At 39.8% G+C, this 13,463-nt stretch overlaps 2 protein-coding genes across 2 annotated transcripts; both read right to left on the bottom strand.

The window, feature by feature from the left end:
• LOC136268223 (short/branched chain specific acyl-CoA dehydrogenase, mitochondrial-like) lies at positions 1 to 4,923 on the bottom strand. Its single transcript, XM_066063503.1, has 8 exons — positions 4,770 to 4,923; positions 4,624 to 4,724; positions 3,603 to 3,806; positions 2,844 to 3,014; positions 2,667 to 2,792; positions 727 to 909; positions 475 to 612; positions 1 to 231 (listed from the first exon to the last, which is right to left on the bottom strand). The coding sequence occupies exons 1-8, from the start codon at positions 4,921 to 4,923 to the stop codon at positions 61 to 63; spliced, it is 1,248 nt and encodes a 415-aa protein (XP_065919575.1). The 3' UTR covers positions 1 to 60.
• Positions 4,924 to 4,991: 68 nt separating this feature from the next.
• On the bottom strand, positions 4,992 to 12,880 carry LOC136268222 (uncharacterized). Its single transcript, XM_066063502.1, has 20 exons — positions 12,686 to 12,880; positions 12,397 to 12,497; positions 12,179 to 12,238; positions 12,006 to 12,042; positions 11,063 to 11,182; positions 10,707 to 10,792; positions 8,957 to 9,061; positions 8,873 to 8,896; positions 8,636 to 8,821; positions 8,134 to 8,302; positions 7,653 to 7,743; positions 7,555 to 7,605; positions 7,412 to 7,502; positions 7,158 to 7,262; positions 6,869 to 6,959; positions 6,328 to 6,436; positions 6,196 to 6,279; positions 6,045 to 6,147; positions 5,807 to 5,937; positions 4,992 to 5,384 (listed from the first exon to the last, which is right to left on the bottom strand). The coding sequence occupies exons 1-20, from the start codon at positions 12,732 to 12,734 to the stop codon at positions 5,222 to 5,224; spliced, it is 1,956 nt and encodes a 651-aa protein (XP_065919574.1). The 5' UTR covers positions 12,735 to 12,880; the 3' UTR covers positions 4,992 to 5,221.
• Between the last annotated feature and the right edge of the window lie 583 nt (positions 12,881 to 13,463).

Below are 13,463 nucleotides of genomic sequence, written 5' to 3'. Positions count from 1 at the left end.
GTAAACACATCATTTCCAAGTTTCACAGAATACTGAAATGAAATACTCTAGTTTGTATTGCTATAACTCATTCCATATTAAGTTAGCTATTGTGTTTAGTTGTATGTTAGCTGTTCCCTCGTAAATCTGACCAGCTTTAACATCACGGTAGTACTTCTCTAGGGGGAATTCCCTAGTGAAGCCAACTCCTCCAACAAGTTCTATACACCTTGAGGCAGTGTTTGCTGCAACCTACAAACAGAGAACAAAATGTATACTAGTACTATAGCTGAGATCACAGACCAAGTAATTCCACTTATTATTATTATTAAAGGCTTTACAACACATACACATACAAGCAAGGACTAAGAAGCAAGTCATGCACATACAGTGCAGTATGTACAGAGGTAAATGTGCTGAGGGTCTAGCAGAAATTACTTCTGCCAGCCTAAATTAAATGCAACAACAAAACTAGTTTGAAAACAAGACACTTACCTCTGCAGCATAATACTTGGCCATTGCAGCTTCTTTAATGCATGGCTGACCATTTTCTTTTAATCTTGCAGCATTGTAAGTGAGCATTCTGACCGCCTCAATTTGTGTAGCCAGATTGGCATACTGGTGCTGCATAGCCTGTGGACAAATAGCAAAACACTCCAATAGTGCAGTCACAGAGGCATAAGTAGACAAGGTCATAGTTTACCATAATCAGACATCATTTATTTAACTACATCATTTTTTCCTAACCTGGAATTGTCCTATTGGTTGACCAAAAGCTTTCCTTTCCTTGAGGTAAGGCATGGTATGGGCTAATGCTCCTTCAGCAAGGCCCAACATTTGTGCAGCAATTCCAATTCTTCCTATGTTTAATGTTTCTATTGCATATTTGTATCCTTTGCCAACTTCTCCAACCACCTGTGACTCATGTACCTAGTAGAAACAGTGCCAAACTTCATAACAATCTTCTGTATAGCACGATAGTAATTTTTATTGTTTTACCTCTGGAATTTTTTCTGCCATAGGCTACCTGCAACAGCTATATTGTATTGCCGAGTTTGATAGTCAGATCACTTTCACTAAGAAGGGCTCATACTTTTGACTACATGTTCTAGATGTGATTTTTTTACAGCTTGAACTTTGATTATCACTATCCAAACAGTAAAAATGACTGTTCTATTAGAGTATTTTGGCTCTATATAAATGAATGGGCTTCGATAATCTAAACTTTTTGACTATCTGAGCAAGTCTTGGTACCAAGGGGACCATCAAGTATATATTTATACAAAATTGCTTTCTTTTGATGACTATCCATAGTGGAATATAGCTGAAACACGAAGTGGAATGACCACTTCGCTTTCAGTTATTGATAGTCAAGCCATTCTGTATACTTATAGGTGCAGGTGACAGCATGACTTGAAAAGCACAAAAATCACAACAGTACTACACACCTTTCAATAAATGGTCAAATTTGTAAATGAGTTGAATAATTGTGACCTGGTCTGTGAAAACAAAGCAGCTGGGCACATAATGTTTTTTAAAACTTTCATGCCACTATGCTATGATCATGCAATTTCAGGCCTTATTAGGAGTTAATTGCCTTTAGAACACTAATAATAGAATGATATTCTATTCTGCTCCAGAGACATTACTTGATATGTGATGAGGTTGTGCCTACATTCCTGTTTTCTCAGACCATAGGTGGATCTAGGGAACACTGCTAGGCTGAGGGGGGGGGGGGGGGGGGGGGGGGGCAAGAAGTTATAGTGCTTATTCCACTAAGAGGAGAAGAATGGAACTATAGTACACAAGTTATATTCATTTACATAACTTTGTCTGGTATAGCTGGATGAATGAAGGGCATACACTTTCTAAGACTCTCTAGTTGGATATCTGCTGAGAAAAATTTAAAAATAGGCCCCCCTGGGTTTGAATTTGGGAGCATTTCATAGCCAACAAAATACATGCCTTGCAATGCACAGTTATAGATAAACCTGTTTGATGGTATATAAAACTATAAAGTGTATACTAAACATAAGGTAGTATTGTAAAAATTGTCAGTAAATGACATTAGAATTGTGACTGTTCTATTAGAGTAGTGACAGCTCTATTAGAGTATCTTGATCTTTAGCACAAAACTAACTTATTTGTCTCATTTTCTTCACAGTGTATGGTTTATAATTGTAAAGTGCATTTATAACTGTTGTCTTCTGTTTGCCTGTTCTTAATACAGTGTGAATGCATGATTCCTGTTTCTGGTGCAAATATAGTCCTCTGTGTGTGTGTGTGTGTGTGGGGGGGGGGGGGGGGGGGGGAACAGAGGGGCCAGGGAGGGCAAAGCCCCTCCTGGTCCCCCCTCAGATCTGCCTATGTCTCAGACAATTAAAGACATTTTATTTGCATGGTTCATCAGTGGAGTATAAAGCAAACCACACCAGATATAATATGTATAGTACATCAACTATGGCCACTTTGTACTTCACTTATAATCAGCATGTTGGGGTTGCACACAAATGATGTGGTAAAATTTTCTCCGATTTTCTAAACAACAACTGTGCTCTTAAGCAGCAGTCAACTTTTGGAGCATGGTGAAACTACAAAGATTAGCATCAAAGGCAAGAGCTTGGAGAACCTGATAAACCTTATTCCAGTCACTTTGTGTATGTTCTATTAGAGTAGTTGACATGTACCTTAACATTGTCAAACATCACAGGGTGAGTGGAGACAGCATGTAGTCCCATTTGGTTCGTCCTCTTTAACACAGACAAACCAGGTGTATCCCTGTCCACTGCAAATGCTGTGATGCCCTTGTGGCCCTGGAAATAAGATGGTATTAGTGTCACAATAAGATGTCTGAATGGCACAACCTTTGAGAAGTCAACATTTGCCATTACAAGGAACACTCCGCCACGTCCAGCATTAGTGATCCACGCCTTCTCTCCATTAATGACATAGTGTTCCCCTTGTTTATCAGCTTTTGTTTGTAGTGCAAATGCATCAGAACCACAAGATGGTTCTGACAGGCAAACACAGCCAACCTATAATATCACCAACTATATGTAAGAATCAGGTGGAGCATGAACCATAACAATAAAAGCCAATGTGACTTCTGTGTAAATTTATGGACATGGGCATGCATTTGTGTGTGACACACATAATTCGCTTTTAATAGAATTCAGAGTTCCAAAAGACCACACAGTGGTTGCATGCTATTTGGAAGAATGAAGATGTTTGGAATTAGACAAATAAGCAAGACTGAGTCTTTCTTCTTTGAAATATAATTGAAAATGGTACTTTACTATGGCTGAAACGGTCATGGACTATTTGAGTACTCTCTAGTGTTAACAATTGAGCACTCACTAATACCAGCTACTTGTAGTCATATTTGACATGATCTTAAGCAGTTTATAATGATACACACACTGTATATTAAAGTACTGATATTAGTGTTCGTGACAAGCACATAATTATACTAAGAATTTTGGTACTTGGATAGTAAAATTGGTACTCAGAGTACTCAGCTCACATGATGTATTTGTCATCATGACTGAAGGCTGTAGACTTTGATCTTAAAAAGCACTCAAGTATTTACATACAGTATCTGTATATATCATGTTTGCATTTACCATATTCTTGGCGAGCATTGGAAGATACTTCTGCTGCAGGGCCTGGCCAGCATAAGTCTTCAACATGTGCACAGCCACCATTTGGAGGTCACAGAATCCACTGACTGACATGTCAACTTTAGCTAACTCCTCCACAAGCAGGATGACTGAGAAGAAATTGCCACCCACTCCTCCCAACTCTTGGGGCACCTCCACCCCCATAAACTACATAACAAATACACAACACATTCCAGAGACGGCTAAATAAAATCTCAATTACAATAACCAGCTGAATCAACTCGTATATGATTTCAAAAACTCATGCAGTATATAAATCAAGATGTATCTCTTCAGTCATGAGTAATATATGGAGAATTTATGTCAAGCATTCTTCAGTGTTACAAGCAATCTTGATGTACGTGTCGTTGAAGTTTACAAACTTGTAGGTAGATTTATCAACGATATTTCTAACAAGCTGTATGAACATTTTGAACTCTAGGGGAAACTTGAGATCAAAAATACAATGTGGTCTGGTCATGAAGTGCACCTTCAGGAACCCAACCTGAAAGGCACACAATCTTATAAATGAGGCAATAATGTACACCTTGGTTATGTTTGGGACATACTTGACATTATAAAGTCACTATAATGAGGTGGTCTTGTTAATGAGGCCATGAAGTACACCTTAGCTATGTTTGGGACCTACTTGACATGGGGGTGTCAAGTAGGTAGGAGCTGTAGGTAGATCTGCGACCGTGGTCAAAGTCTTGACTAGCCGAAACTTCGCTTTGACCTGTGACTAAGAGCCTTTTTCGACCTTTGACTGGTGACTTAGCGACAATATTTCAGCACTTTTCGATTGTGGGTTGGAAGCTTTTACCCTTGACCGTTGAATTGGCACGATTTTGGTGGCCTTGACCTTAGACTTTGACCGCGGTCGCAGATCTACCTACAGTGAGTGCCTGTGTGTCACCCCCTTGCACTACAATGAGGTGGCTGCTATGTAAGGTGATGCTGCCCATTATTTGGCTTAGACACTTACTCCTTGTTCAAAGACTGCATCAACAATGGACTGGTCTATTCGACAGTTCTCATCCATCTCCTTCACTAGTGGTGCTACCTTCTCTTGAGCAAACTTGGCAACTACAATCAGAAGATTACCCTAGTGTGGCGCTGCACACACATTACCAGTCTGTTTCATCATGTTCTCCTCGTCGCTTAGTTGTGTCAATTGCGTGGACATTCTCTTGCACATCGAAATGGTCGCGAGGTTCCTCGTACATTTTCCAGTCCTTAGCAGCAAGCTGGAGCCTACTAGTCGTAGACCACGTAAAAGTTGCATTGTTTAGCACTGAAGCTCCGGACGCTTCTCCGCATAACTAAGCAATGGTACGTATATTTACGTTCTCCTCCGTAAACAAAATAAATATGGTTCATTCATACAAAACAAAAAAACATTATACATTTTTAGTACAAGTTTGTACGTTTACATTAAAAAATCAGCATTTTTAGTTGTGCAGTTACTTTACATTTTTAAATACAAAATATTTTCGTGTGTGTTATTTTTTCTGAGAATGTAAAGTCTTTTCAATAAATAAAAATTATCAGCAGCTTTTAAGTTATTTTTTCTTCCTTTATAATCAAGATCGAGGCTTGGGTACCATCGTAGCTGTACGGTCGATGCCCCTGTGCTGGGGGATGTGCTTATAGTGACACTTGCGGCCAAAATGGCAGCCGGTAGTCCGCCAGAAGTAACACTCGTTGCCATTCACAGGTCCAGTTTTCTTCGATGGGTCATTGTAACTACAAGCAACAGACAAACATGAAGCTTTATACACTATAAGAGATAAGATTCTTTAAAGCATAAAGTTAATTATTAGTTGCACATTCACCAAGTTACAATAGCATTGCAACAGGTGGATACATTTTGATTGACTGCATTTCCAAACCACATAACTCACTATATTAATTTTGTGGTTTCACTCAGTCACCAATGGGTGCTAAATTCAAGAAATATGGTGATGATGAGAGACCAATAATTAAGCCTTGAAGAACAAGTTTGTAATGAGCTAAACCCTGGCTGTAATACAGCGGACTATTTGTAATGGACAATTTGAGATAAAGGAGGCTGTCATATTTCAGAGGTGAAATTGCACCAGTAGGGACTGTACTAGATGAAATGTATGGTCTCCCAAGAGGTGCCTAGTAGAGTATCCCTCACATACTCGGAAGGGTCATCATTATGCGGTTGTTGTTGTGGTTCATGTTGCTTGCTCCTAGTCTGAGGGGGTATCATCGATGCTTTGGGGTTGTCTGGGTAACGTATCAGCAGGTACCCTCCACCAAGGTAGTAACCCTACACACAACAAAGTTGAATGAATGGACATACGCACAAACAGACAAGCACTGGACATATACACATACAGACAGAACATGGACAGACTAACATGACACTACGCACACCTGTAATGCATTCAACACAGATGATGCAGTGTGGGCATTCTCATAGTTCACAAAGGCACAGTGTTTCTCGGGAAGAATTCTAACCGATACCACACGGCCATGTCTGCAAAGAGCTATGTGACACTTAATCACTAGTGTACAGCATATGTACCTTCCAAACAATTCAGCCAATTGACTCTCCGTAACTCGTTCAGGATTGACATTTCCTATCCACAGGGAACGGGCATTGTCTTCACTATAAGATGATGGATCAATAACACACTTCAGTTAATGTAGAGATTACTTTTGGTAATTAAAAGCACTATCAGATGCATGCCGTTTAGTAGCCCCTGAGGGTCCTTTGACAGGTTTGTAATCAGCGGATAGTGGTCCATTGGCCATCGGTGTCTCAACTGAATAATGACGAGGTGTATAGTAACACAAGTACACACTACGCACACAAAGCAAAGTCTTTGGCTGCAGTATACATGGTCACGCCTACCCAGAAACACTGCACACCAGTGCACACTACCCAGCAGCTTCCAAGTCAATCCCAGGATTAATACCTTGCACTGCCTAACAGGTGAAGGTGTGAGAACCTCACCAGCTTTGTGTAACATGGATGGTTCCCCGGTTAATACCAGTTTACATCCAACAGAGTGAATTAATTGTTTGCCCAGCTAATATTCAGTCTCCATTTACAGGCAAGTAGACTGGAGTAATGTCAGAGAAGTTTCTATGCTCAAGGAAACAACTGGGCCAAACCTGGAATCTTGTATTTACCAGGCCGGTGCTCTACCACTTGCCTGATGTCACACACCTACACACAAACAGAGTGATGGTACCTTTTCCAGCAAGGAGATCATCAATAGCATGGGCCATAACAGTGTGCTTCCTAGCTGCAGCTTCGCTCTCCTCAACACTGAAACCCATTAACTGTGTGACAAGTACACATGATGTACGTAACACACAACAAAGGAGTATAACTGCTACTTGTACATACATACAATAGCAACCCAGGACAATTGTCACCTGAAAGGCCATCCAAACAACAAAGCCTTGCATTTGCTACTTACAGCAATACTAAGAATTCCAGCCCATCCCAGAGCGCAATTCTTAAACAACACAACTTACCATGAGTTGTAGTGTGTGACATTTGTATAGTTCCTTTAGGGCATCCTCATTGGCACTATCCAACTTCAACACCTCCTGGTAAGCCTTCTCTGCCTCCTCATATTGCTGTACACACATGCATACTTGCTAAAACTAACATGGTTAAAGTCATGGATAAGAAAAGTAAAATTTTAGCGGAATATTCCACAAGGATTTAATACACTGACAAGTGTATTACACATACACACACACACATGCACACATCAGTAACTTACTTTTAAACCATATAAAGCTCTTCCTTTGCGAAGGTATCCTTTGGCCCAAGTTGGTGACAGCCTTACAGCTTCACAAGCATCAATCAATGCACTACAAAACACAACAAATAAGGCAACCAGCACACACTTCTTCCCCTCTTTACCTATCATACTCTCCAAGTAAGTCATAACAGAACGATCGGTTACCAAAGTACCTATGAACATACACATCACATTCCACACTACTAATGCTCATAGTTACCTTTGATCGTTTGGGTATAGTGTTATTGCTTCAGTGAATTTTTCAATAGCATTTTTGAATTCTCCATTAGTAGCTAACATATTTCCTTCCTCTGTGAGAATTAACAAATGGAATTAAATATCAAACAGTAGTTAGATGTGATATTTGTGCAACAAGAGGAAGAACAAGGATGCAAAATTGAACTTTGATGGTGCACTGTACATTGATTGACTACTGGTGAGCAACTTGATTGTAACAATTGCCCTGTTTGGACAAGTTATAATGTATTATTGTTCTCTCTGTCTCTCTCTCTTATAACACAATGGTGTGGTGTGCAGGCTTTCTTGCTTGATTCTGTGAAACCCTGTCACTGTATAAAAAAGGTTACCCGTCTAAACTGACCATTGAATAAATAAAACAACCTACAACCTACATAATAAGATTAGGAAACCTTGGCCCATATGACACCAGATTTGTGAGTGGCACAAACAAGGACACTTACTAGCTATGTCTCTGCTCTCCTTTACGAAGGGGTCAGACTCATCCAAGGAATAACTGTCACTTCTGCCATCCTCTCTAGTGGAGCTGCTGTGCTTTCCTTCTCCTACTAGTTTGCTCATTGCTCCCTGAGTGGCTCGTGCAAAAAAGGCACTGTTCATATCGGCATCCTCCTTGTTTGCAATAATAAGAATAATAAGAGCTGATATCATTGGTGCAGGTAGGTGTATACATGTACACACACACACACATACATTATAGCAAAGTCTTTAACTACTATATACATGGCCACCCCTACATAGAACACAGAACCACCTGCAGACTATTCAGTTGCTTCAAGTCAGTACTGGCAAATCCTTCTGTGTCTAACAGGTGAAGGTGTGAGCAACCACAGTTCCATCTGCACCACACCCATTATGTGAAAGACCAACAGTTCCCCAATTATTACCAGGTACTCATTCACACCACACATGCATAAACACACACACACACACACAAATACTTACGTTATCTGACACTTCACCATTTTCAACTTCGCTATCATCTTCCATTGTCCCATCACTCTCTTTATCATCAGACACAGCTGAAGCAGCAGCAGAAGGGACCTGATAATTCTGTTTGTGTTCTGTTGGTTTGTCTTTTTCCCCGTTCTGAGAACTACTATCGTTACCAGCTCTAGTTGGATTGTGTTTCTATAAGAAGACCATCACATTATTTAACATGATGTGCTGGACACAGCAAACCTTTCGTTTCTTTGCTTCTTTTTTCTACCAAAGAAAATTAATCCATGTCTATTAAACAAATACAAAATTAATCTATATACACACCTTTTTATTTTTTGCTCTTCTCCTTTCGGTTTTCCGGTTTTTCTCTTGTTCCTCTTGTAGCAGCGCAGCAGCATGATCCTCTGCGTTCTTCTCAGCAACCTCCACCTGTATCCATAGCAGCAACCCATCACACACACACACACCACGCACCCACCCATGTATGCACGCACGCACGCACGCATGCACACACACACAAAGTACCTTACCTGATGGTCAATTTTGGGTTGCTTGCAAAATGTAAATGAACAATTCGCACGAGTGAGTTGTGAACGTGATCACGTGAATGCTACTTGAAATGCTTAAATGTGTTGAATAACTAGCCCAGTACACCCCTGGCAGTATCTAACAATCTAAGGTGGCAAGTAATTTTGTTTTGTGCCTAGCTGTAAAGAAATAGCTCACGTGTGTGTAAAATCACATGTCTGAATTGTTCAATTGCATTCGCAAGCAATCCGAAATCAACTGCAAATGAGATATACAATCAACATGCTTCCCCAATTAATACCAGGTCCCCATTAATACAGTTAGATGTAGTTAACAGCATTTCCATATGTTAACTGTTGGGTAGACTGGCAATACTTTACCAGGCCAATTCTCTAACAGTACTGATTGTAGGAGGTACAATATGATGCAATAATACAGCCATTCACATGCTTATCAACAACTTTGCAAAAGAAATCAATAAAACACAACAAAGGACAAACACAAGTCCATTGATGCATTTACCTGCAGTATGTGAAAGGTATGTCTTGGGCTAAGTGTGAAAAAATCAAGCTTATAAAAGTTTCCGTAAAGGAAATGGAATAGAACATTGAGTATCAAAATCCTTGGATCATTCAAACAACACAAGTGACTAATCTATTCAAGTATTTTGACAACTAGCGAACATTCTATTAGAGTAACTGAATGGAGCTGGTATACCCACACAATTGTTTTGTGATTTGAATTCTGATGAAAACATCACCAATATGAGATTAGTTTCTGGTCGGAAATGCAAACATTTATGATCCCTATTATGTAATACTACTGTACTTAACAGCTGTGCTGGTCTTCAAAATCCTGAGTACTATTCAAGCAGTGTTGGTTGGGTGGCTACTTTGGACACTTTCACTAAGTGTGGGCAGAACCTTCAACATCGCAGGTTTATAAAGTTTAAGCAACAAGGAAAACTTCATGCTAACATGTGTACAGGCTGATCAACACACACAAACTGTGTCCCGTTGACCACATAAAAGACTGTGGGGTGTGTGAAGATCAGAGGCTTCAAACGGACATGAAACAACCTGATACCACACATACACAAAATTTTGTAGTTTCTCTGCATCTGTTGTTGGTGTGGGACATGTTGTGGGATGTGGCTTCTAATACTGGAATATGCTACTGGGTTTGTAGACTACTCCACAGCATAGTTGAAGGAGAAGCTAAGACCAGCAGCGCAAAACCTTGTCCATTGCATAGGGTAGAATCGCATGTCATTGGACCTTGCCTAAAGAATTTCCACAGTTCATCAAGATAACATATTCTAATCAGCTGGGTTAACAAAACACTTGAGGTGTTACCAAGGAGGCTCTATTAACAAAAATGGAGAATTCTACCAATTAAATGTCTATCAAAATTAAAACACACACACACACACACACACACACACACACACACTACACATATGGCAAAAAAGAGCCAAACACTTATCATACTAACTATTCTCACAAGGGACCACATTAATACACACACTATCATCAACAAGTCTTACATCTTCAGTATCATTGGTACCATGGTCAGTAGATACATCATTGTGTGCTGCTGTTGTTGTTGTAGTTGCTGCTGCTGCTGTTGTGCCTAACACAACAACAATCACAATAAACACCAAACAGCCAACAATTATTATCATATTCCTGATGATGGAGCTCTCTCTCTAGCAAACAACTGCCAACTACTCCACCTCACACACTGAAAGTTGCTAAACACACCTTGTTTTTTTTATACTGTAGGAGACCACCACATGACATGCCAACAAAGCTGTTAACTGACACTCAACACAAATTGTACAAGTAAACACATTTACAACAAACAACACCTCTAACTACTTGTCAACATTATAATTTTTACCTGGGTCAGTGTCTGAGGTGGCATCTTGACAGACGACACCATTTCCATTAGTAGTGTGTGTGGTGTTCATAATGATAATGTTTGCATCAGTCCCTTCATACATTGTTATTGTAACTGGACCTGGAAGGGAACAAAGAAATAACATTTACCACAATGGAACCATCAGCGTCATTGTACTACTATCAGAGTCATGACAGAGGCCACTGACATCACTACCATTGAGCTGCACATATTACTATTCTATTGCAGGGAAGGTGGAGGTACTTGTGACTTAAGTAACACCACAAATGTTGGTAGTTTACGGAAACTAACCTTTACTAGGCATGCCCAATACTTGAAGGCTAATGCAAAAACTCAACAAATACATAAAATGGTAGTACATGCCATCAATGGATGCATGGATTACTCCAATATAATTTTGCAGGCTGAGTAAAATTCAAATCGCATCAATGTGACTGAATCTGCAAAAGAACTCCACAAGTTCTCGAATTCCATTTTATAAGATTTTCTTTATCCAAAGGAATGGTCATTAGCACATGAAACTAAGAGCATTAGAAGCTACGTATGGCACTATCGAGTAATAGGAACAGAATATTGTTTTATACAGTGGCAATAGGGCAATTAAAATATGGCCATAACTTATGGATGTGTGGAGATGTTAATTACAATATCATGTTCCCCATAAACAGGCAAATAGGTCAATGCAAGGTAACCTATTGCTGATATCTTGCGTCACTGACACAAAACGAAGACTTCAACTCATTTTGTTTTGGAGAGTATGATGACTAGAAACAGATAACTCCCTTAATTTGTAAGTATTCACTACATTGTATTCAATCCATTCTACTGGGCTTGTTTGAACAAGTAGGACTCTCGCAACTTCAGTCCAAAATATGAACACCATATATGGAACTAATGGAACAACATGCACACAGAAACTTACAGTTAAATATTTGTTGAAATAAGTCAGCTAGTTCTTCCTGTAGGAGGTAAATAAACTAGGTCACAGCACATACACACACACACACACACACACACACACAATCACTAGTTACTCTATACACAGAACAGATACTGTACTACTATGGTCTATATTATCCAGTCTCAACAACTTACCGGTGTGATATCTTCGTCTGCTGTCAACTTTTTATATGCTGCAGACAACTGTTGGAATTTCTGTGTACACAATAAAAACTATGTGTTAAATAGAGTAATATTGAGTCTTCCTTAAAAGGCAAAACTATATGGTTGGAGGACGCATGCATTTATGCCCTCCAAATATTTAAATTATTTTTTTAAAAAGTCCCAGGGAAATTTCATTACTTATAACTTACTTTAGTAGAGTTTTCGTCGTTTATGTTTTCTGTTTGTTTATCTGGGTGCCACTTTAGAGCCAATTTCTTGTACTGCTCCTTGATTTCCTGCTCGGTGGACCCTAACATACAGGAAGCGAAACACGAACAAGTTTGAAAGCAACGAATATCTTAGACAACACTACGTCATTAGTAATATATGCAGTATGGTTAAAAGCAGCAGTTGATTTTACGTTGTATGGCCACCACCATAACACAAATTTAATTTCGATAAACAGCATCGTTCATTATATAACTTTCAAATTTTCACCTTCTTCCAGTCCGAGGATGGTAAAAGCCTCCTCTCTTGACAGAGCCATTTTTACGACTGGTCCGTACAGCAATGGACCCTATCAATCGTGACGAATGGCAGCTGAAGGCTCCAATATACACCCCTCAAAGCTCGTCCACCATTTGTATGTGGTCACGTGTTGTTGACTTTCTTTTCTTCTAAACTCCTATGGTTTTTCCCCGAAACGCCAATTACTTTTTTACAACTTCTATATTAGTCAGTGTTCTGTCTGTCTGGATAGATCCTAAGGCAGCTGTGGTCTAGATGATGCACTGGTTGTCTGGGGAGACAGCTCAGTCCCTCGCTGCTCTGGATGTGCCCGGTGTGTCTCGTGGCGTCTCGTGGTGACCAGCCTCACTGCCCTCAAACATACCACACAGTGGGGTAGCTAGGGAACCTGTGAGTAGGATAGGTGAGCATAACCGTCGGCTTTAAAAATCCATCCCTCCTGGAGGAGGCTTGAGTGTGGTGCCTGAATAGACACTGGGTGGCCTGCAGTTCGAATCCTGGGGTAGGAGGGATTTTTTTTCTTCCTTTCTTGTCCCATTTTCTGTTTCACATTATTGTAGCTACTGTAGGTTAAGTAATGTTTAAGTCTCTAGTTCCAGTTTGTTAGGTTAGGTAATCCAAAGGCTGCACCATGTGTTGCTGTCAAACCTTCAGTGCTGGTCACTGTAAAGCTCTAATAGCAATTTATAAATTACTAACTGCTGCACTGAGCTTTGGAACAATCAAACGATGGCAATGAAAATTTTAT

This window comes from Dysidea avara, chromosome 10, assembly GCF_963678975.1.
Source record: "Dysidea avara chromosome 10, odDysAvar1.4, whole genome shotgun sequence".
Classification (NCBI taxonomy): domain Eukaryota; kingdom Metazoa; phylum Porifera; class Demospongiae; order Dictyoceratida; family Dysideidae; genus Dysidea; species Dysidea avara.
Note: the sequence above shows the minus strand (reverse complement) of the source record. Positions and strands in the feature narration are given on the sequence as shown.